The 24,064-nt window shown below is 40.2% G+C and overlaps 1 protein-coding gene across 5 annotated transcripts in view; it reads right to left on the minus strand.

Annotated features, from left to right (window-relative positions):
- Positions 1-24,064, minus strand: part of GOLGA4 (golgin A4) — a 102,989-nt gene that overhangs the window by 41,085 nt on the left and 37,840 nt on the right. For all 5 annotated transcript variants that reach the window (XM_036739022.1, XM_036739021.1, XM_036739026.1 and 2 more), the window contains 5 exons: positions 22,433-22,531; positions 22,054-22,171; positions 18,842-19,038; positions 9,544-9,627; positions 7,198-7,345 (listed from right to left, as the gene is read on the minus strand). In XM_036739022.1, the coding sequence (XP_036594917.1) occupies positions 7,198-7,345; positions 9,544-9,627; positions 18,842-19,038; positions 22,054-22,171; positions 22,433-22,531 (646 nt within the window). The remainder of the gene's footprint in view (positions 1-7,197; positions 7,346-9,543; positions 9,628-18,841; positions 19,039-22,053; positions 22,172-22,432; positions 22,532-24,064) is intronic.

The raw sequence follows: 24,064 nt of genomic DNA on the forward strand, positions 1-24,064 counted from the left end.
AGCCTCATCTTCCTCTTATTACAATTCTTTAAGGTAATGTTTATTTAAGAATACAGGAATAATAATTCATCCTAGTTCTCCTATACAACATGACTAATGTGAAAATATGTTTAATAAGAATGTATATGTAGAGCCCAATTCAGATTGCATGCCATCCCGGGGAGTGGAGAAGAAATTTAAAACTTATGGAAGTGAATGTTGAAAAATAAAAATATATAAACTTATTAAAAAAAAGAATATAGGAATAATAAAACCTCTAAGGACTCAAAATAAGCTTGCCAACCAGCTCTGCAGCACGCATACCCAAAGGGGGCATATGGGAAAGAAACCACTTTTAGTATTACTGGAGTTGTGGTAAAAGAGGAAGCTAAGTGTCAGGCCAGTCCTGGGTTAATATTCCCAAATTTGTCTCTGCTACCCTTACAACATACTTCCACCTGCTATGCCCTAGGACTGCTAAGGGACTTCATAATTAAGGAGGATAAAGGCTTCATGGGTGCAAAAACCCTCTTGGTGAAGGCAGGGAAGGTTGCTATGGCCCGCTCTCTTATCTTCCTAACACTGTTTCTCTCCCAAACCTACCAGGAGCCTGGGATTCAAGGCAATACTCTCCTTGAAAGTCCCAGACTGGATCTGGGAATAGGCTGGTAAGAATAGGAAGGAATGAAGGTTAAAATGCCATACACCACTTTTGAAAGCATGCTGGTGCCTAGGCTAAAAGTGTGATCTTTAGATAACGTGCATATTGTCTCTGACTACACCAAAGAGGCTGTGCCTCAACTATGCCACATAAGCAGCACTAAACAAAATCATAGTAAAGAGGAAAAAACGGAAATACACATGGTACTTCATATAGTCATATAGGACTTTGCAGTCTAATAAAATATTTTCATATATTATTTAAGGTGATCTTTAAAACAAGCCTGTGAGCCAAAAGGAAGGATCCTCAGATATTCACCCAGTAACAATGCTCGGATGAAGGATAAAGCACCTGACTTCGATGAAAATGAGGCGATGCTACCACCCACGGGTAGAAACTGGAGAATGCAACACAAATGAAATCTGGGCCTCCAAAGTGGTATTGAAAATTTGGATGTAACAATGAAATTTTTCCCCCAGTAAAGGTTCCTTCCCAAATCACCACCAGGGCAGAATATTCCTATTAAAAATTTGCACCTAAAACATTCTTCAAAATATGCATATGTATAATATTTCTATGGACTAGTCTTCGGTTTCCTATGCAAATTAGTCTAGAATTCAAAGCCCAGAAAAATGTCAATGAGACCTTTAAAAAAGAAGACTACCTGATAAGGGATAAACTGAAGCCATAACCTTAGTCAGAACTTTTTTTTACTACAACTACTGTTTACTCCCAGCAGATTAATCATTCAAATGAAACTAAGTGTGAAAATGATCAGTAAAAATGTCACCACCAATATATTTGCAACTTGTCATTTTCTTTTGGGGGGCAGGGGATTATCAAATTAACAAAGCATATTTATACCTGACTAGATGCTTTGAAAATTTTAAATTAAAGGCTATTCATCTAACAAATCAAAACTAATGAAATATGGTCAATTGAGAGAGAATAAAATGTAATTCATCTAGAAAAAAAGCTGCATACTGCTATACTATTAACCACCTTATCAAAACACTCTGCAAGTTCCTCCCTCTATGTGGGGGAGCTAGTCTGAGCTTGTTCGCTAGGAGTGACCAAATATGTATTAACTGAAATTTGAAGCAAAAATTCATTAAGATTTAGAACAAATAAGTATTTCTTAGTTTAAACAAGTTATTTTTCATATCACTTCAATTTATATTTTGTATTGCCTGAGAAGCACAGAATTTTCTTTATAAAGCCTATTCCAAGCACCCAGCATAAGAAAAATTAGCCCTTACCCCAGTCCTGTTCATACAAGGCTTGGGAAAGGCACCATGATTCACTTATTGGCATGTTTGGATGCACAAAAATAAGATGATTGGAGAGATTTAAGACTACAAAAATACAAATCGGCTGCTAATCATGTAATTAACAAAATTTAAATACAAATATTTACACATGCACAAAACTATACATTACTTTAACATCTGTGACTATAAACCACATTTTTATTTAAAATGCCATTGTCCATCCCTCTCCAGTTCTAAATCTTCTACTAAGCCAAACATGGATACATTGATGCTAAAAACCATAAAAAGTATATCACAGGACTTCCCTTATTGTTCTATAAGGTTTACATCAAATAAAGATACAAACTTAATTTCAGCACCCACACAGAATGAGCTAACATTAAAGTTTAAAATTTAGCCCAGACAACTTCTAGCATGGAAGGAGTATATAGGAAGAGAAGTTACATGTTATAAATACCTGGAACCCTTGCAAAACTTCACTCCACCAGGTTATATTCCTCATGGAAAAGGAGAATTTTGCATAATCATCATAACCCATGGAAACTAATTACATAGTTAAGTTCACACTATGAATGAATCAGAGTTAAGAGTAACAACCATAAGTACTAAGATTCAACTTTCAATATATACACTAAGAATAACTGAGGTTTTGAATGAACTCTTGAGTTATGGCAACATGATTATTCTTTGCTGGCTGCAAATTTGGGGGTATAACATCCTAACAAGCCTGCTAATTAACAGATGCCACAACTACTATGTTACTCTGTACTCCTGTAAAACACATTTAATGCTTCCTTCCTATACATTTACTACTTCTTGGCAGACCCATTCACTTTTAAACAAACCACATCAAAAAGATGAAATTCCAAAAACTAAAAAAAAAAAAAATATGGCAGCTTTCCAGTTTCAGAGTTGTAGTAATGAGTTCTCAACATATCCATTTACACAATTCCGTATTTTCGCAGCTCATAGAAATATGGTAACAATGACGGTTGTGCTCTACTTCAAAGGGCTTATTAATCATTTTCCAGGAGGGAGAAAACTCTTCCAAATCAGGAAAATTGGCCTAAGGAGACAATACAAAGTTGGCCTGCCAGGGCTAACGCAGCCGCCACATTCCCAAGTGTTCATGGTAAATGTCATGAGACTGTGCCACTCACAAAGACAGTAAGCTTAAGTCCCTACCCTCCTCAATCATAGGGCATTTCTAACACTTCACCTAGAAATACAAAGTCTAGCAGACTTCATTACTTTCCATGAAAAGTAGCAAGGAACAAGCAAAAGCCAATTTTTGGGTTCTGACTCAGTGACAAAAAAAAAGGCCATTATTTGTGAACATCTACCATCTAAGGACATGATCATTAATTGCTCTCATGTTTCTTTTCAGATGCAAAAATAAATCTTTCACAGTTGAAAATACTTTGAGAGTTGATTTCCTGATGACATGTTTACTCTTAAAAGGCTTTCCTTAAAAGTATACTTTCTATATGGCTAGTCTATGCATTTTAAATCAGAGGACAAAAAATATTTTACAGAGTAGCCAACGTCTTCAAAACCCAGATGTTGCCTCTTTTGACCAGTTCTTCAAATGTTCACAAGCAGAAGACTTATGGAATTACTTTGGCTGACGTTTTCTTATTCTTCTCAGCACTTAAATGGAATCTTTCCATCAGTGTACATACATATATATACAGCGTAACTGCAAAAGAACATGTTTAGGTTTGGAACATTCTGTCCAAACGGATCTTCTAGGATCAGATGAAATGCAATTAGCAAGCAGCATTATATCATTGCATATTTAAAATTCAACTTCTGCAACGAGCAAATTAAGTGCTATGCAGCTAGTCCAACAGTAACCACTTTTAGGCAATAGTCCCCGAAAATTATGAATTCAAAAGAGAAGCTTTCTAATTGTATGCAAAGACACTTACAGCTGTGTGGCACAAAGGTTTTCCAAAAGTGAGCAAATCTGTTTTAAAACATGCATACTAATTCTGTCTTAGAGTACATTGGCTTCATTATCCAATTCCTTTAAAAAGCACATTTACACAGTTTGATTACCAGAAGAAGAAATCATCTGACAGAGTAAATATTTATGGGAATACATTTTATACAAACCATCACTAAAAGAAAAACACAGCTAAGCTGCTGTCTTGTGTTTTGATCAGGCAGGATAAGCCTATGGACTGGGCTGACTCTGCTTGATATTAGAACTCACCTGGGATCCCCAAGGGGGACGGTGTCCTCTTCACAACGTGGCCCTTTTTTTGATCCGCCACCTCATTTCCTGCCACTTTTAAAACTCATGCCATTCTAAACCTAAGGCATTCGTAAGCCATCACATTTTCCACCTTGGAAGAATGCAATTTTCAGTTCTCAATACTAGTTTTCCTGTGCCTGACTACAACCACTGTCAGCAGTAATAGTGTTAAGCCTGTGTAAAAGGCCTGGCAAGAGTGGTAAAGAAGGAACTGGATGAGCACTTTCTTTCCTTGTGGTGCTTTTAAGTAAAAACATGCTTACCCCTTTCTCCTATCCCTTAAGCCATCCCTGGGACCCGTACAGAGATGACCCTGAGAAAGGTTGTCTGTTAGCCCTGCCAGAAGGAACATCTGGCTCTGGGCTGTATCCCAGAGACTCAGGGGTTAAACTGTGACAGCAGAGGCCAACAGCTCCCCCTACCACTCACCTCCAGAGAGGATCTACAGGAACACCAATGAACCATTTTCATTTCCAGTCTTTTGCCCCTATCTTGGTCTCAGTGGACAGCTAGTTCTTTGTTTTTTACTTACCAATGACTATATTAATTCTGGAGTATTTATCACCTTTCATAATCATAACTGACTTCCAAATACACAACTCCAATCCAGCCTCTCACACAAGCTCTAATACTTACCCCATAATCACTTCGAACTCAAATGCCTAATCTCTTCTTCCTTCCTCCTTCTCAAACCGGCTCCCTTTCCCAAAATCATTCTTTCTTTTTGGTGGTGTTCTTATTCTCCCAAGCATAAAGCTTGAAGAGTTAGCTCTGATCATGATGACTCCTTTGCCTATTCCAATTAACAAGTCTCAGTGAGTCTGGCTCCCTCCCTCCCTCTATATTCCTCCCATCAGCATCCTCACCTTGGCCCTCACTATTTCATGCCAGAATCACAGAATTACTGCAATCACCTCCCACATCACCTCCCTTACTCCATTCTCTCCTGTTTTTAATCCAAAGATCAGATCACCCATTCATTTAATAAACATTTATTAATGACCAGAAAGGATGCTAAAAGAGATGCCTTCTTGGAGTTTACAAGCTAGGAAGGAGACAAAACAAACAACTTTTTTAAAGTTACATACTAAGTGCACTGAAATAAATAAAATCTTTAAGTCAAGGGGATCAAGAATGGCTCGGTAAAAGAGGTGGCATCTGAGCTAGGTTTCAAAGAATGGCTAGGGCATAGTCCGTAACGGAATCTGTTTGGCTTAACCATGCTCACTGTGGGGAAGGGGCTGTTTTTCACTTTTCTTTGTTCTGAATGAAGAGGCAGGAAGAGAGGCAGGAGAAGAAATGCTTGATAATTGGGGAAAAAAATAAAATGTGACAGGAACTCAACAGGCAAATGTGAAAGAAGGCGCTCCAGGCATTAAAAAAAAGCATGAGCAAAAAAAACAAGGTAGCCATAAAAATGCTGCATGTTCGGGACAACCTAATTTGGTTCAAGATTATTAGAATGGGAGTAGAGGGGAGATAAGCCTGGGAAGGTAGGATAGACTACAAAGGACCCTCAAAGGCAGAGCATCAGACAAGTATGAGGAAAGAAACAGCACAACCAGATCTACATGTAAGGATCATTCTAGCAGTAACAAGGAGGGCAGGAACAAAGGCTGGCTAGGGAAATTCTTTTTTTTTTTGGAAGGGGGAAGGTGAGGCAATTGGGGTTAAGTGACTTGCCCAAGGTCACACAGCTAGTAAATGTGTCAAGTTTCTGAGGCCAGATTTTAACTCAGGTCCTCCTGACTCCAGGTCCGGTGCTCTACTCACTGTGCCACCTACCTGCCCCCAACTAGGGAAATTCTAATAATCATCTGGGTGGGCACAATGAAAGCCAAGGGCCAGACCCAGGGTGGAAGGGAGCAGACTGATGTATCTGAGAGGCAAGGAACAGAGAAAAGGCCAAGAAAACCCTGGAAGCCAGGCAGGGTGAATGGTAGTACCACAGACAGAATGAGGAAAACCAAAAAGCAGGAAAGACATGGTGAGGAGGAGAGAAGACAGAATTTAGTTTGACAAGTGACTGAAATCTGCAGGTGGAGATGTCCTCGGGGAGGCAAAGATGTGAGGCTGAAGTACAAGAGAAGTCAGCCCTGAAGGGAGAGAGCTGAGTCATCTGACTCGATACTGCAAGGAGAGGAAGTATACAGAGAGAAGTGAAAAAGGCCAACCCTGGAGCCCTACAGGTGAGGATGAGAGAAAACTGCTAAGGAACAGGAGAGGAGACAGAGAAGGAGTGATACAAGAGAGAAACAGCAGGAGGTTGGCCTGTCCGAAGCCAAGGGTGGAGAGAATAACCAGCAGCAGAAAACAGCCAACAGTGTCGAAAGCTACGGAAATGTCAGAGGAAAAGCATCTTGAGAACCACAGGTTTTAGAGACTAAACTGACTTTTAAGAGATCAGTTGCTGTATAGTACTGGTGGCAAAAGACAGACTACAAGGGAGAAAAAGAGAGTGGCTGGAGCAAAATGGGGATAGCAGCCAAGATTCCTTTTCAAAAAAAAGTTTAACAAGGACTGGGAGGAAAGAGAGTAATGGTGGCCCCAGAGGAGACCTCCTTTGAAGCCCAACTCTCCTACAGAGTCCCCAGCAGGACTAATGCAGGGGGCTCTCTCCCTTCCCCAAATTCCTCTTTAAACATCTATACCCCCACACAGAGCTCCCTAACACATTACTGAACACAGCACCTCCCTACAGTACAGGAGGCTATCCTGCTCAGCATTCCTAGGCATCTGTCTTGTCTTCCTACCTGGACAATAAGTTCCTTGGGGGTAAGGCCCATGTTTTATAAGCTCCTGAGTCCCTACAATACCTTGCCAATGCCAGGCACTCACTGGGCCTGCAAGAACACGTTCTGATTAGCTACAGAAGTTCAGATGCAAGTCGTGATCGTCTGAAGATTCTCTTTATCTGGAGATTTTTGTCCATGCATGATGAGGTCCCCTCAGCTGGGCATTTCATACAACTCTATTAAATGATTTTTGGCTTCAACACTATACTGACAGCCCCCAAGACTGCTTACCAGCTTTTTCACATTTCTCTTTCTGTTCTCGTAGCTCCTCTCCCTGGGTGGTCATCTGCTTGATTCGACTACGAAGTTGAGCAATCTCTTCTTCTTTCATTTCCAGTGTTTCATGCATTTGACGTTTAGTCTCTGCTATTACCATTCCCTGCGGAGAAGCATTTGAGCCTTTGTGATATGAACACCAGCATCAAGGACACGAGGGAGGCAGAAGGGTATTCAATACAGAAGGAATCAAACACAACAAAGACACCGCACCTTAGAATAGTAGTTCTAAGTATTTGGGCAAATAGGACAGAGCTATACCTCAGTCAGTGATCTACCACCATCTTGAGGAGTTCATAATAAATGTGTTCTAGAAAAGTTTTTTTCAAACTTTTCTATTCAGAGTATAATGATAACCACTTTAATGGAACTCTTTCTAAAAGGCACACTGAAAACCATTACCCCTTCCTAAATAACTCAAGATGACTCAGAACATCAATTAACATACCAACATTCTATTATGCCCTCAGGTCCACAGAATAACGAAAGGCTATCTTGTTCCTGTACTAATTTCTATTAAGCACCTGCTATGTGCAGAAGAACACTGTGTGAAGTGCTAAGGGAGAAAGATGCCAAGGGAAGGCACAGTCTCTGCCTCAGTGGGCCTGATCACCAAGTAGGGGAACAAAACAGTTAACCACACTACACACTATTACATGATACAGCCTTTAGAGAAATGTCTAAGGAGAAAGAATGGGATTCTCTTTACTGAATGAAATGCTATTTATATAATAGGATTTAGGTGTGTTTTTGCTTACTTCCGATGGATATAAACACAGCTACTTTAGCATCTTTCAAGTTTCTAGACCTCTGACAGTTATGTAAACAGGGTATCACCACACATTCAGGATAACTCTTCATAAAGAGTAAGGTCTGGAATTTAGCAAAGGGAAGCTATACACACACAAGAGCATTCACACAATTCTCTTCAACCATAATGGCCTTCACCACAAACCATGACTTTCCCTTAATAAATATGGCTTTTACGTGGGCATATTTCTGCAAATACACATCCCAGCCAAAGACGTTTAAAAACAACATTACTGCTACTTTATCACTAAACTCCTACTTTCGTATCCACAAAAACCCTCTATGACAGACATCTTTCTATCAATCATCGGGCCATACCAGCATTCCTTACAATCATTCTCACAGCTCAGCCCCAACTAGGACCTTCCTGCATACTCACTACAGCTGTGCTCACCACCACTGCACCCCAAAACTCAAGAGCCCAAACCCTTGCTCCACCTTGTCCTTCCTACCACCAGGGCTCCCCAGCTCCAAGTGCTCCTCAGGATTCATTAAATTCAGTCCAGTGTTTTAGAGAGCCCCAACCCCAACCTATGCCCAGGGTAATCACCCCAGCTGTATTGTACACAAACATCACTGATCCTACTCCATCATATATCCCTTCTCCCATGAATTTTCACAGAATCTCAGGGTTGGAAAGAACTTCAAAGACCAGCATCTGTTCCAGTCCTCCTTAACCAACAATCCTCTCTATATCACTGTCAAGGAGTGGTCAACCAATCTCTGCCTAAAGACCTCCACTTCCCAAGTTAGTCCCTCTGCTTTGGAAGAGCTTTCATGGCTAGAGTTTGTCCTTCCATCAGGCCTAACCCTGAGATTTTGTAACTGCCCCCTATGGTTTCTGATTCTTCTGCTATTTCCAATAAAAACAAATCTAATCCATCCTGCCACTGGACAATCCTTCAAATACTTGAAATCAAAGTGATCATGTGACCCCTTCGATCTTCCCTTCCCCAGGCTAACCATTTCCTATCTTCCATTTCTCCACCAGTCCCTGTTGGGTACTTTTCACTAGCCAGTTAATGACATCACACTGAGAGCATAGCCAGGATCAAGGGAAAACGGTTTACTTTCCTTTTTCCCTAAGCACAGAGACAATGAGCGCATCATACCATCTCTTTCCTCCCCCTTCCATGCCAGACTCCTAAAAAGAGTAATAACTCAAACTCACTGGCCTCATTTCCTTAACACGTATTGCCCATTCAAGTACTAAATATTTATAAATAACTATATCCTCAAAGATTTAAAGTATACATTTCAAACAAATATTAAAACACACGCTATTATTACAAACGTCTCTTCTCACAAAAATGTGACTGACAATTCGGTGTTGACTTGAGGTCAAGAAATCACTGATTATCAGATTTCCATAAAAAACACTAGAGCTAAAGTTGATCTGACTCTAGTAGATCTGACATTTACATTCTGAGTACTTTTAAGCTATTCAAAACACAGATCTATGAGCCAGACTACCTCTTCTTGCTTATTTACCTTATCTTGTTCAAGCTGCTCAATCAAGTTCTTTGCATCGCGAAGCTGAGTAATCAATTTCGTTTTCTCAGCCATATGAAGTTCCTAGGAGATAAAAAGGATTCCACTCCATATGATCATTTAGAACTTAAGGATTTTATACAAATCTACAGGAACTTCTAATTCTCCCATATTATAACTTATTTAGAATAACAGAACCTAAAGCACTGGAAAGGTCCCAAAGTTTTGATTCAGTGGTTCCCAATCTTTTTAAGCCTAAGGACCCTTCTCTCAGACTGTCCATGACAGTATCTGCACTATTGGTATCTACTCAGAGAGAAAAGGGGTCATTCCTTCTTGTAATATTTTATTTTTTTCTTAATTACATATACAATGTTTAACACTCTTTTTTAAAAAATTTTTGTTCCAAATTCTCTCACTCTGCCTTCCCTCTCCCCACATTGAGAAGGCTAGACATGCAGTCATGTAAAACATTTCCATTTCCGTATTTGTCATGTTATGAAAGGAAACCCTAGACACCCCCCCCAGAAAAAAAAGGAAAAAAAATAAGGTAAAAAAAATAGTCTGCTTCGATCTGCAGTCAGACTCCCTCAGTTCTTTCTCTGGAGGTGGGTAGCATTCTTCATTAGAAGTTCTTCAGAATTGTCTTAGATCTTCATATTGCTGAGAATAGACAAGTTATTCACAGCTGATTATCATACAATATTGCTGTCAGGGTGTACAATGTTCCCCTGGTTCGGCTCACTTTACTTTACATCAGCTCTCCTATTAAGTTGTAGTGGTAGTCAGAGCAGGGCTTTTTGCTGTTCTTCTCTTAAATGTCTTTAATGATTCTGGCCTTTGTTTGAATGGGACTGGTAAAATGGGATCTTATCTTGGAATGTTTCTCAGCACTAAGACAATTGGGAGTCATAGATTAAAAACCCTGGATATGGTGGTACTAGGGATTAACTAACTTGCCCACACCCTAAATGGGACTTTTCACTGTTCACTGTTCTTGTTCTTGCTTCTCTAAGACAGGTATATAAGAGCTTGGTGTGTGACTTTTAGGGCTCACTCATAGAAGGAGTGTTGAGACTCTGGGCAAGCTGTTGTAACTGCCCCCCAGCTTTGCTAACCCAGACCCATTGGTGCTTCTCTTTTGGGTAACTATGTATGTGATGTTTTGATTAGACAAGCCATGTCTGTTGAATATTATTATTGATGTCTTGACATTTTCTGTTTGTAATATCTATTTGTATTTGCCTTGAAGTTCAGGGGGCTGATCTTTTCCCCCTGAACTAAGTGAATGATATATGTATGTTTGATTAAACTGAGATTGTTAACCCCTTAAAGTTGCTTTCCTTAAAAAAGCAGATCAAAGAACCTGTGCCAGCAGCTCTTGTTGCTGGTGTGAGAAATGGGGAAGCAGTTTTGTTTCCACAGAGTTGAAAGTATCTCCACCCCACCCCAGCTTTAGCAGAATGTAAGTCCCGTGACTGATTAGAACTCTAATCTAGCAGAGACCAGGCTTCTGATCTGATTAAAGGTTAGAGCCATGCTTAAGGAGCTGTTTGAGGGAGGCATGATATGGGCAGTTCAGGTGGTTAAATCTGGCCAAGGAAGAGCCAGGCGGGAGATTCGAATTAGGAACCAATAAAAGGACTGGTATCTTTCTGAATCCCTTGTACTTCCCTTACTCTGTTAAGGCGACGTACCCACTTATTAAGGAGGAATAAATGTAAGATACAATTAAAACCTTCTTGGCCTTCTGAGTATTGTTTATTCCTAGACAATGTAAGTATGTTTCTAACACTGGTCTTGTGTTGGGTCTCACACCCCTACAGCAGCTGCTAGCCAAATTGTTGTTACATAAGTCTTTCCAGGTTTTTTCTGAAATCTGCTCATCATTTCTTATAGGACAACAGTATTCCATCACAATCATATACCACAACTTGTTCAGCCATTCCCCAGTTGATGGGCATCTATTCAATTTCCACTACTTAGTCACTAAAAAAAAAACCTGCCATAAATATTTTTGTACATATAGGTTCTTTTCCTTTTTTGGGGGGAGTGGGGGAAATCACTTTGCTTTGGGATACAGACCTAGTAGTGGTACTGCTGGGTCAAAGGGTATGCATAGTTTTATAGCCCTTTGGGCACAGTTCTAAATTGCTCTCCAAACAGGTTGGATCACTTCATAAATTGAAAAGAGATAACTCTTTTTTAAAAAAAATTATTATTAATTCAATTAGGAGAAGTAGGTTGACATAGTAGAGAGAGGATTATACAAAACTATGTGACTCTGGGCAAATCATTTCAGATTCTGGTGTTCTAAGCAATTTTGTAAGACTCTAAGTTACAGATGAAGTGCCAATTTATATCAATGGAGTGAGTTTCCACACTCCAAGTCCACTATTACGGCTAAAATCCTAGAACTACCCTCCCATAAAAATCTAATTCAGTAACAGTTAAATGAATTTTCATTTTATGATAACAGCATGAACATACATTTGAAAAACAGAAACATGTGGATGTGATATATATAGGCAGTCATTATTATTACAGTCAGTTAATCAAACAATTAAAAAAGTACTTATTAAGCACCTACTATGTGCCAGATATTTAATAATACCCCTTGTAATAAAGGGGTCATTTATTATCTATCTAATGAACAAGTGATGGGCAATTCACCACTCCTAAAACAGCCTATTTTATCTTGGACCAGAAGAAACTATTAAGAAATCTTTTATTCCACTAAATGGAAAACAATATCCCTGTAACTTTCACCCACTGGTCCTATGCAGCAAAGTGGCACCACAGTGAATAGGGGGCAGGACTTGAAGTCAGGAAAATCTGAAGTCAACCTCTCCCTGCCTCAGTTTCCACATCTATAAAACAGATCTTGATGAGCCTCATGAGAGAGCACAGTCCCACCGTGAGCAATTTGCTTCACAACCAGAAAGGTGCAGCCAGACAGGCAGTTTGCCATTTATCAGAAGTTCTGGTGGACCATCCCTGTGGCTCCATGACTCTGCTTCTAGGCTATTCCAAAAATGCTGCTTTTCTAAATACTTTCATGTCCCCCAGCTACCCCTCCCATAATCTTTCACGAGACTCCTCCCTCCACTCATTAAAAGTTAAAATCCAACTAGTATTTATTAAAAGTTCAAGGTACATGAAACATTTTCAAGATGAAAACAAAATAGTTGCTGCCCTCAAGGAAGTTAAATAATCTTTCTCCATTCTCTCCTCCTTTTCTCAGGTCAGTCACCAAAACTAATCACTTTATCTGAACTTATTTTCTCTCACATCAACAATCTCTTTTTGTCATTCATCTCTTCTCTTTCAGATACCTTTAATCTCTCTCTTGACCCGTGGCTTCATCTTGTCTAAGAAATGTTCAAGTCTCTCCAACCCTAAAAAAAGCCTTTCCTCTACCCTCCTACTCCCTTAAATTCTAGGCCCATCACTTCAGTGCTAAAACTCCAAAAGGTTTTCCCCCCAATGCCACCATATCATTCCCACCAACTACTGGCCCAAAACCCTTGTCATCTCTACTGTCCAAAACTACTCAGTGTTTGCTCAAATATCATCAGTGATTGACCTTTTCTCAGTCCTCATTCTCTCTGACTTAATCCCCCTCATGAACAGCTATTCCTACTGGAAATATGCATGGGGATTTCCCTGTAAGCATCTCAAATTCAACACACCCAAAATAAAACTATTTTCCCTCCAAAACGCATTCATCCTCCCCTATTTCTATTGCTGGCAACACAGCTCCTCTTCTAGTCACTCTGTTCCCTCTCCCCCATCCCTCAGACACAAAGCCTTGTCTTTCCTACCTGCATAACTTCCCTCACATGAGTCAGTCTCAAGGTCTCACTACTCAAACAGCAGCTACACTATTCCGGGCCTTTATCACCTACTGCAAATGGTTTCACCATGTTCATAGCTGCCAGCAAAATGCTGTTAATTATACTTCATACCTCTCACACTTAGGAAACTAATCTTTTTTATCCCAAGATTCAATCATGTTGAGATCTTTTGGGATCCTTACTCTTGTCCAGTGAACTGATCATACTGGCCTATGTGCCATTTAAAAACCAGATGAACTTTTAAGTCAATAAAACTATAGAAAGGCCTTTATCAAAGTCTCTACTACAAATACAAATTAGGACAGGGCTGGAAACCCCCTTCCAAGTTGTTAGCAAACTTCAAGTAGTTTCAAGTTCAACTAATTGCAATGTTTTATAGCCTGTATTTTTAAAATACTAGTACAAAAGACTTTATCAGCTACTTCACTATATCTCTATGTCAATTTAATTGCCCTGGCAAAAGAGGAAATCAACCCATCAAACCTGTTCCTGATAAAGTAACACTACTTCTTTGTGATCACCACCCTTCCTTGGTCACTGTTGAGTTGTTTCAGTCACATGACCCCATCTGGGGTTTTCTTGGCAAATACACAGGAGTGGCCATTTCCTTCTCCAGCTTATTTTTACAGATGAAGAAACTGAGGCAAACAGGGTGTTAAGTGACTTACCCAGAGTAAGTGTCTAAGGGCAGATTTGAACTCAACAAAATGAGTCTTCCTGAATCCAGGCCTAGCGCTCTATCCGGTGCACCACCCAGCTGCCCCAGATATTCACTACCATCTCTTAGAATGATGTATTGTAGAATTTTGCAAGAACTTAAGTCAAACTCAAAGGCCTAGACTTTGAAGACTCCATTTTCTTCTCTTTTGCGAAAATCAAGAAATGGAACCTTTGCCAGTCCCAAGGTGCTTCTCATCACCGTGATCATACAAAGATCACCATCAGTCGATGAACATTTATTAAATGCTTACTATGTGCCAGATAAAAGAAAGCCAAAACACAATCCCTCCTCTCAAGGAGCTCACAATTCACTGAGGAAAAAGACAGGCAAACAACTACATAGACAAGATACACGTAGGATAAAATGGGGATAATCAAGAAAACGGGAATCAGGGAGATGGGGAAAGCTTCCTGTAGAAAGTGGTATTTTAGCTGCAACCTAAAGGAAGCCAGGAGGCAGAGAGGAGGGAGAGAAATTCAGGAATGAAAGAAAACTAGTGCAAATACCCAGAGCTGGGAGATAGTTTTGCTGACAGCAGCCGTGGTGAGTTCTTTGTGCATCTGCATCAGTCTGTTCAGACAAATCCTTTTCTTCTTTCATATTGGAAGAGTTTCTCAGCATACAGTGAGAATTTCATTTAAGAGTTCCTCATCTGTGCTAAGCTGACTTTACCTACCTGTAGAATTTTGGGTTTTGGGATCCTGAGCTTTCTCCGACTCCTTTGTTATGTTTTTGCCCACAATCTAGTGCCTAATAAATACTTCTTGACTGAGATTGCAGAATGAGATTTGTGTTTTTGTCATGGCTAACACAGAAATTTGTTCTGCCTGACTATACATGTTTGAAGGGGGATTTTGTTTTCCACTTTTTCCATGGAGTGGGGAGGTGGCTGAAAGGGAGGAGAGAAGATGTTTTTGCAGATTAAAAAAAAATTAACATTTAAAAAGAGACTATGAAAAACAGTTTAGGTGAGTAGTGATTAGAAGTGGTATCTGTGGAGAGTGGAGAAAAGGGGACAGACGCAAGAGATGTTCAAGAGGTCAAACTGATAATGACAAGATAGGAAACAGGCAGGAATAATGGTGGTAAAGGAGTGTGAAAAATCCAGAAAGGCTCTGAGATACAAACCTCAGTGGTTTAAACAACAGTGGCCCCTACACAGAAATACGGGAATTCAGAGGAAGGAAAGGTTTGGGGGGAAGATAAGGAGTTGTTCTGTTTTAGACATAATGAGCTCTAGATTCCTTTGAGACATCCAAGTGGAGATTTCTGGCAAGCAGTAAGTAATCTGGAACTAGAGTTCAAGGGAAAGATTTTTGTTTGTTCTTATTCAGACGTTTCAGTCATTTCCAACTCTTCATGACCCCATTTGGGGTTTCTTGGCAGGTACTAGAGTGGTTTGCCATTTCCTTCTCCAGATCTTTTTACAGATGAGGAATCTGAGGCAAGCAGGATCAAGTGACTTGCCCAGGGTCACACAGCTACTATGTGTCTGAGGCCAGATTTGAACTCAGGTCTTCCTGACTCCAGGCCTAAGGCTCTATTAACTTTTGCCTAGGTGAGAGATTAGGGGTGGTTTTATATATATGTGGGAGGTGACAATTGAGTTATGAGATAACCAAGACTGAGAATGTAGAGTGAAAAGGAGCCCCAGGACACTCAGGGTTAGGGTACAGGAGATGGATAAGGAGACCAAAGAGCAGTCAGACAGGAAGGGAATCAGGGGAGATCTGTGTCACAGAGGGGATAAACTTCTATGAGTAGAAGGCAGCTCCCAATGTCTAAAGCCACAAAGAGAGTGAGGAAGATGAGGACTCAGAAAAGCCACTGGACACAGCAACGAAGAGATCACTGCTAACACTAAAGACAGCAAACACAGTCATGCTGTGGGCTACCACATTGCACGTGGCTGAGAAGTGGAAAGCAATGAGTATAAATACATAGAGTTCTAAGAATCTATTTAAGAAAGGAGAGGGATGATGATTTGATGATTCGGATGGTGACAGGAGAAGTCAGGAGAGTCAAGTGAAGGTTTATTTAAGGCTGGATAGATCATCAGTGCATAACAAAAGATTGCTGCTAAGAGACACAGAGGCAATGATCAAAGAGGCAAACTCTCTCCTAATCGTCCAAGTACAGAGTGATCTCCTTTAAAGAGCTAGAGTGGCTGTGTATTGTTGTTCTAGATTCTCATCTTTCCAAAGGAAAGAGGGAGACTGAGAGGCAGACTGGCAAGGTAGGGAGGAGACAGGTCACATGGAGCTGCAAAAGTCAAACCAAGGATTTCATTAATCCCAGCTGTTGAATTGAATCAAATGGCATTTCCATCTTTAGGGTGGGGGGTGGAGTTAGAGAAGGAGGAACTTGGTCTCCTTTATAATAATGAACATGAAGCTAAGAATTAACACTGGAGGGCACTGAACCAGATTATGTCCCTGGCCCTTCCTAACGTTCTCAAGCATTCTACTAGGGCAGTACCATTCAGCACCAGTGAAGACCACCACCAAGAGGCAGAATAATGGCGAGGAAGGGCTGGCTGCACTCGTCATCAGGAAGGCCTGGGCCCACACATGCTGGTGAAAACAAGTGTCCTGTCTGAGCATCAGTTTCTTCATCTGTAAAGGAGGCCTTTGTCAAGGGGTCACCATGAGGACTACACAGGTGCATGCAGAACAGGCAAACCTCAAGTGTTACACAAATGTGAGCTAAAACATCTCAGAGAAAGTCACATCTGCACAGCATCTTTTAGGAAATCAAGCACAAGAGAGATTAGACTTGCTCTGTTTGGTCCCAGAGGCAGAATGAAGAGCAATGACAGGAAGCTGCAAATTCAGCTTGATGTCAAGAACTCCCTGATGAAGAGACCTCTCCAAAAGTGGAAGGGACAGCTCACTGACCAGAGGTCTGGGATGTTGGAGTAGGATTCCTTTCAGCTACAGACAAGATGGCCACCAAAGGGCCTTTCAAACTATGAAATTCTGTAATTCTGTAAATACCAGAGTTTACAAAAATTAATTTCCTAGAAATTAATTTTTCTTTTAACACAAAAGCTTCTATTTTAATCACACTTAGGGGAATCTTTCTAAAATGTACTTTATTGCCACATCTCTATACTGATCCTTCCCTTGATGACTGGGACAACACAAACATCTGTTCTGCACTGCTGCCCACTGGGGTAGGCATGTGGCTTGTTTCTGTAGTCAGTGGCACCAGAGACCTGGGCTCTTCGAATTGCTAGGTCTGCCTTTGCCAGTCTCCTGTCACTGTCCTGCCCAGCGGCTGTAGCCTCTGGCCTCTGCTGCTGAGTTAAATGTTCCTCTGCTGCCCCTCCTGGCCCACCCCCGATCAGGAGGAAGGCCTATGGTTGGCTCCAGGCTTCCCCTAAAGATTCAACTAAGTGGATTTATGAGAGCTAGTCTGCTTCCTACATTATTTTTTGGCTTGTTTCTAACTTCATAACCAAATGGATATGGTTGCCATACTAAGTGAAGCGCAGCGGAGCTTGCCAAATTACCTAATCTCAAGTGACAAAAATGTGACATGAACACAACAGAACTAATTCTACATAAAACTTCAATTAGGAGGATGTTAAAAATAAAGCGTATGAAACTGAAGCTGTGAGGAAGTGTGGTGCAAAGGGGAAAAGGAGATATTGGTAGTCAGGACCCGGGTTCAAATTCAGGTTCTATGGCTGATGCATCTACGATCTTGAGCATCTCATTTCACTCCGGTCCTGAGCTTTCTCCTCTATAAAATGAGGATCTGGACCAGATGGCCCCCAAGGCCCCTTCTAGTTCTGTACCCATGATCCTCCTGCTCTCTGTACCTGAACCATCATGTTCCTCTTCAGTCTAGTTTACGAAAAAATAAAGAAAATTGCAGAATCAGAAAGGGTCCTGGGCTAGGAGGAAGGAAGCGTAGTTACTAAAGTCTGCGCTCTGTACAGAAACAGTGTTCAAAGAACAGTACTATTGCAAGGACACTCAGCTGTGGGAGACAGTGCCTCTGTATCAATCCAATGATCCAGGACAACCCAAAGGACTCATGGTGAAACAAGCTGTCCCCCTCCAGAGAAAGGACTGCGGAACTCCTCTGAAGGTACCTGCAAACAGACTGTTGTTCACTGTCTACATTTTTCATGTTTCTTTTTTCTCACAACACAGCTAATGTGGAAATGTTTTGCATCGTTTCATATGCATCATGGGTATCATTTTTCTTGCCTTATCAATGAATGGGTTGAAGAAGGGTGGAGGAAGAGAATTTGGTACTGAAAACAAAAATAAAAACAAAAAGTCTTCACTGAATACCTGAATATTTATTTCCCTCTTCATCCCTCCTAAAATCTGGAATACTTTTTCTATGGAGCAATTATACCCAGTTTTAACATCTTCCTCATGTTATATTTTAGAAATAATTAAAGAAAATTGTTTTTAAAAAATTTCAAGCCTCCTTTTGTGTACTCACTTAAAGTCTTAGGAGACCTTAGACAAATCACTTCCCTACCTCTGTCCAGTTTCCTTGTCTGTGAAATAGATGCCTAAATGATCTCCTTCTATGACACCTATGGAAATGACAGCTGAATGCTGAAAGCCATCGAGGCACAAAAGCCAGAAGGGCAGCACCAGGCCTTGTGTCCAGGAGGCTCCAGCCATCTCTTCCCCAGGGAGCACTCAGACCCGAGCTGCAGACAGTCAGAATGCAGCCTGGCACTGATCCCTACCTTCATTTTCTCCAGCTCCTGAAGCCTCTCATCGAGCTGCTCCTGAAGGGCTTCCTTCTCATTAGTCAGAAGGGTAGCTCGTTCCTTGTGTGACTTAATTATTTCTTTACACCGCTGGAGGAGATTCTCTTGTCGTTTAACTCTCTGCTGAAGAGTTTCTAAAGTTTTGGCGGCATCTCCATCTCCTTCCGTTGACACTGAAATGGAATAACCATGGAGGAGTCAGGCAGGTAGGAACTTTCAGAGCTCAAAGAGCACTCATTACGAGGGACTAAAACGTGATGCAGTGGGTACATGATTTAGGAATAAAGGCTGATACTGTAAGTAATTTGGGAGAGCAAGGAATAGTTTACCTGTCAGATTTATAGGAAAGGGAAGAATTCATGACCCAAGAAGAGATAGAGAGGATTACAAAATGCAAAATGGATAATTTTGATTATGTTAAATTGAAAAGTTTTTATATAAACAAAGCCAATGTAACAAAGATTAGGAGGGAAGCAGAAAATTGGGAGAAAATCTTTACAACCAGTGTCTCTGATAAAGGCCTCATATCTAAAATATACAAGGAACTGAGCCAAATTTATAGGAATACAAGTCATTCCCCAATTGAGAAATGGTCAAAGGATATGAACAGGCAGTTCTCAGAGGAAGACAGTCATATGAAAAAAAATGCTCTAGATTAGTATTGATCAGAGATATGCAAATCAAAACAACTCTTAGGTACCACATCTCTCTGGTCAGATTGGCTAACATGACAAAACAGGAAAATGATAAATGCTGGAGAGGATGTAGGAAAATTGTAACACTGTTACAGTGTTGGTAGAGTTGTGAACTGATCCAGCCATTCTGGAGAGCAATTTGAAACTATGCCCAAAGGGCTATAAAAATGTGCATACCCTTTGACACAGTACCACTTCTAGGACTGTATCCCAAAGAGATCACACAAGTGGGAAAGAGACCCGTATGTACAAAAATATTTATAGCAGCTCTTTTTGTGGCAGCAAAGAATTGGAAATCAAGGGGATGCCCATCAACTGAGGAATGGCTAAACAAGTTGTGGTATATGAATGCAATGGAATGCTACTGTGCAATGTGAAATGGGGAACATACTGACTTTATAATAACCTGGAAAGACCTACATGATATGATGCTGAGTGAGGGGAGCAGAACCAGGAGAACACTGTACACAATCACAGGCATATTGCTTCTGTGATGACTAACTTTGATAGACTTGGCTCTTCTCAGCCATACAATGTTCAACGGCAGCTCCAAAGGATTCATGATGGAAAGAGCTATCTACATCCAGAGAAAGAACTACGGAGTCTGAATGCAGAATGAGGCAAACTATTTCCTCTCTTTTTTTTTCCTCTTCTTTTTTTGGTTTTGTTTATTTTTTCTCAGGATTTATTCCATTGGTCATAATTTTTCTTTACAAATTGACTATTGTGTGAATAAGTTTAATGACAAGGTATATGTAGGGCATATATAGGATTCCATACTGTCGGGGGGGGGGGAGCAGTGAGGGAGAGAGAGGGAGAAAATTTGGAACTCAGAAACTTGTGGAACTGAGTGTTGTAAACTAAAAATAAAAAATCTAAAACAAATAAAATATTTAAAAAAAAAAATCTTAGGTACCACATCTCTCCTGTCAGATTGGCTAAAATGACAAAACAGGAAAATGAAAAATTCTGGAGAGGATGTGGGAAAAAATGGAACATTTTTACATTGTTGGTGGAGGTGTGAATTGATCCAGCCATTCTGGACAGTAATTTGGAACTATGCTCAAAGGGCTATAAAAATGTGCATACCCTTTCACCCAGCAGTAACACTTCTAGGGCTATATCCCAAAGAGATCACACAAGTGAGAAATGGAGCAGTATGTACAAAAATATATATAGCAGCTCTTTATGTGGTGGCAAAGAATTGGAAATCAAGGGGATGCCCATTAATTGGAGAATGGCTAAACAAACTGTGGTATATGAATGTAATAGAATACTATTGTGCTATAAGAAATGGGGAGCAGATGGACTTCATTATAACCTGGAAACACTTATATGAACTGATGTTGAGTGAGGGGAGTAGAACCAGGAGAACATTATATATGATTAGAGACACACAATATCTGTAAGGAATAACTCTGATAGACTTGGCTCTTCTCATCAATGCAAGGTTCAAAGACAGCTCCAAAAGACTCATGATGGAAAAAGCTCTGCACATCCAGAGAAAGAATTATGGAGTCTGAATACAGATTGAGGCAAACTATTTGCTCTTTTTTTCCCCCTTTTTTTTGGTTTCATTTCTTCTTTCTCATGATTCATTCCATTGGACAGAATTCTTCTTTACAATTTGACTATTATGTAAATAAGTTTAATGCGAAGGTATATGTAGAACCTATATCGGATTACATGCTGTCGTGGCAGGAGGGAAGGAGGGAGAGAAAATTTGGACCTCAAAAACTTGTGGAACTGAGTGCTGTAAACTAAAAATAAAAAATAAATTAAAAAAATAAAATAAAATGCGATGCAGTGAACATTTCATACAAGTTTCTCAAAGTCTCTTCATTACAAATATCAAGACATAATAAGTGGGAGAATGAATGAGCACTATGTATCCCAAACACACACACACACAAAACCACAATGAAAAGGAAGCACATACCAAATTCTGCTTTGTGAACAGGTCAAGGCATTATGAAAATACTTAGGTTGTAAAGTATCAAACACACATGAAATTTAGGAAACCTGAACACAGTGTATTTAATAACCCTGAATAAAATTTTCCATTTGATAACAAATTTAGCTATTTACGATACTTAAGCAGTATAAAAGTAATAATTTCAAGGATGCAATAAAAAAATGCCACTACTGATAAAGACAAGATACAAATCTCAAAAGCTAGTCTCCCAAAGCAAATATGCTTTTTAAGCAAGAAATATAAAAGCCTAACTAGGAAAAATGCATTGAAATCATGTTTACTCCAAGACATATGACACTAATGGACCAACCCACATCAGTAAAGTCACCTCCCAGAAAAGTAATTTTTAACACCCCAACAAAAGGTCTAATAAGTAGGATATTCTGAAGACTTCAAGACTGGGTCACTACACCGACTACCTCAGCTGGGCCAACTAATACCCATTCTTCTCAATCTCTCTCTCTTACTGGCCACTTGGAATAATTGAATTAAAAAAGACTTGGCAAGAGCTACCTTACCTCCATGGTCCAGATCATTCTGTGCATTCTCTTCATTAGTTTCTTTGGGGAGGCTTTCGGGTTTAGATAACTCCACAGTCATCTGGCCGCTTTGCAAGCGATGCTTCAGCAGTGAAACCTAAATAAAATGTTCTCATTAGAACAACTAAGGAGTAAGGACTTATTCAGAGGGTTTGGATAAAATTAACATTACCTTGTTAAGGGAGAAAAATATCCTACCAACAAGCAAACCTCCAGAACAACTTTTCCTATATATAGACAGACAGCCAAATAGCCTTCAATACAATGTAAGAGGACAACAAGGAATCAAATAATTGGAAAACTATTCAAGACTACATTTCTTCTTTTGTTCTTCACTCAAAAATGGTGAAGTATTTACCTGAGTCTGCAGAACACTGATATACTGGTCCTTCTCCTCTAGTGAAGCATCAAACTCTTCTTGGAGATGTTTCTTAGCCTGTTGGTCCATCTGAAGCTCCTAAAGAAGAGAGGCCTTTACAGGTGTATTCAGGATAAAATAAAAACAGTTCCAACCTGGAACCTAAAGATGTTCATAAATCCTAAGACATACTAGATTAGCATTTTTCTGCAAGTCAACTTCTGAATGAATCTTCTGTTTACACAAGAGACTTTGGGTTCTAGAAGGCTACAACCACAGAAAGCAACCTTTGGCAAGCCACCAACAGGCTACAGAAGACTTCAAAGGTGAGACCCAGCGACAATCTTCTGGAACAGTCTGTCACCAAAGGAGCAGCAAAGCTCATGATCACAAAACCAAATGCCACACAATAAATTTTTGTTGTATGGCAAGACACGGAGGTTGTTTAATAGGGTGTAAGGAAACTGCAATCTGGATCAGATGAGGGAGTACCCATGTGGATGAAATCAAGGATATCTAGAAATGAGTTTTGAAAAAGACATGTTTAAAATTATAAAGAATCATAAGTAACAAATCATGAATTTTTAAAAAGCAGAAATCACACTAATTGTCTCTCATATTTGGTCATACCCTACATAGTTCAGTAACTCTGAATCCCTGTAGGTCATCCTACAAACCCCATTCCCCATCCCCCACTACCCAATTCCTTATTCCCATCCCTCTCAACCCTCTGACCCCCAAATCCTAACCAAACATTACCCATTCTTTACACTGTGCCCCCTGGAATGCCTATTTCATGGGGAATAACCTGTCTTCATCTTAAAGCTCTTTCTCTGATCAAGGAGGGAGAGTTAGAATACTCCTTGCTCTCCATTGCTAATTCCAGATTTTCTCCCTACTACCATCGCTCAATAACCTTTCTACCTTTGGGTTCATAAGATTGACATTTTTAACCAACCCAATCAAAATCCTGTTAGCACTACATTGTCTACAGAGTTCCAGGACATTCTCCCTTCCACCCTCAACAAGTCTGCTACAGAGCTCACAATCTTTCTCTCCTCCCCATCTCTTGCCCTCATCTTAGGGGACATCGACATCCATACCAACATTCCTTCAAACATCATAACTGCTCAGTTCCTTAATCTATTCACTTCCCATGACCTACTCCTCTACCTCACCTTGGCCACAAAGATGGTTGTATCCTTGATCTTGCCGTTATACACAAATCTATCACCTCTGTGTTCAAGAACTTGGACATTTCCTTATCTGACCACAATCTATTACCTTTCCAACTCTCCCTGTGCCTTCCTTTACCAAACACCACTCTTTGTCCACACCATGATTTCCACACCTTCAGTCCCTTGATTATCTCCCAGGCCATCACTCCGGCATTAGCCACTCTCTCCATTTTTTCCCCATCTTGACCCTTTGGTGAACCAGTTCAACTCTAGACTGTCCTCTTCTCTTGGGTCTCTGACTCCCTTAACATCTCACCAATTGTACCTGCCACATTTAAGCTTGGAATATCTTCATTCCTACACAAGTGCTACTGAACAAAGGTGGAAACAATCATGCAACTGTTCTGAATAGGTTCACTATAATTTTATGTTACACAACCTCAGCTGGTCCCTC

This window comes from Trichosurus vulpecula, chromosome 9 (genome assembly GCF_011100635.1).
Source record: "Trichosurus vulpecula isolate mTriVul1 chromosome 9, mTriVul1.pri, whole genome shotgun sequence".
Classification (NCBI taxonomy): domain Eukaryota; kingdom Metazoa; phylum Chordata; class Mammalia; order Diprotodontia; family Phalangeridae; genus Trichosurus; species Trichosurus vulpecula.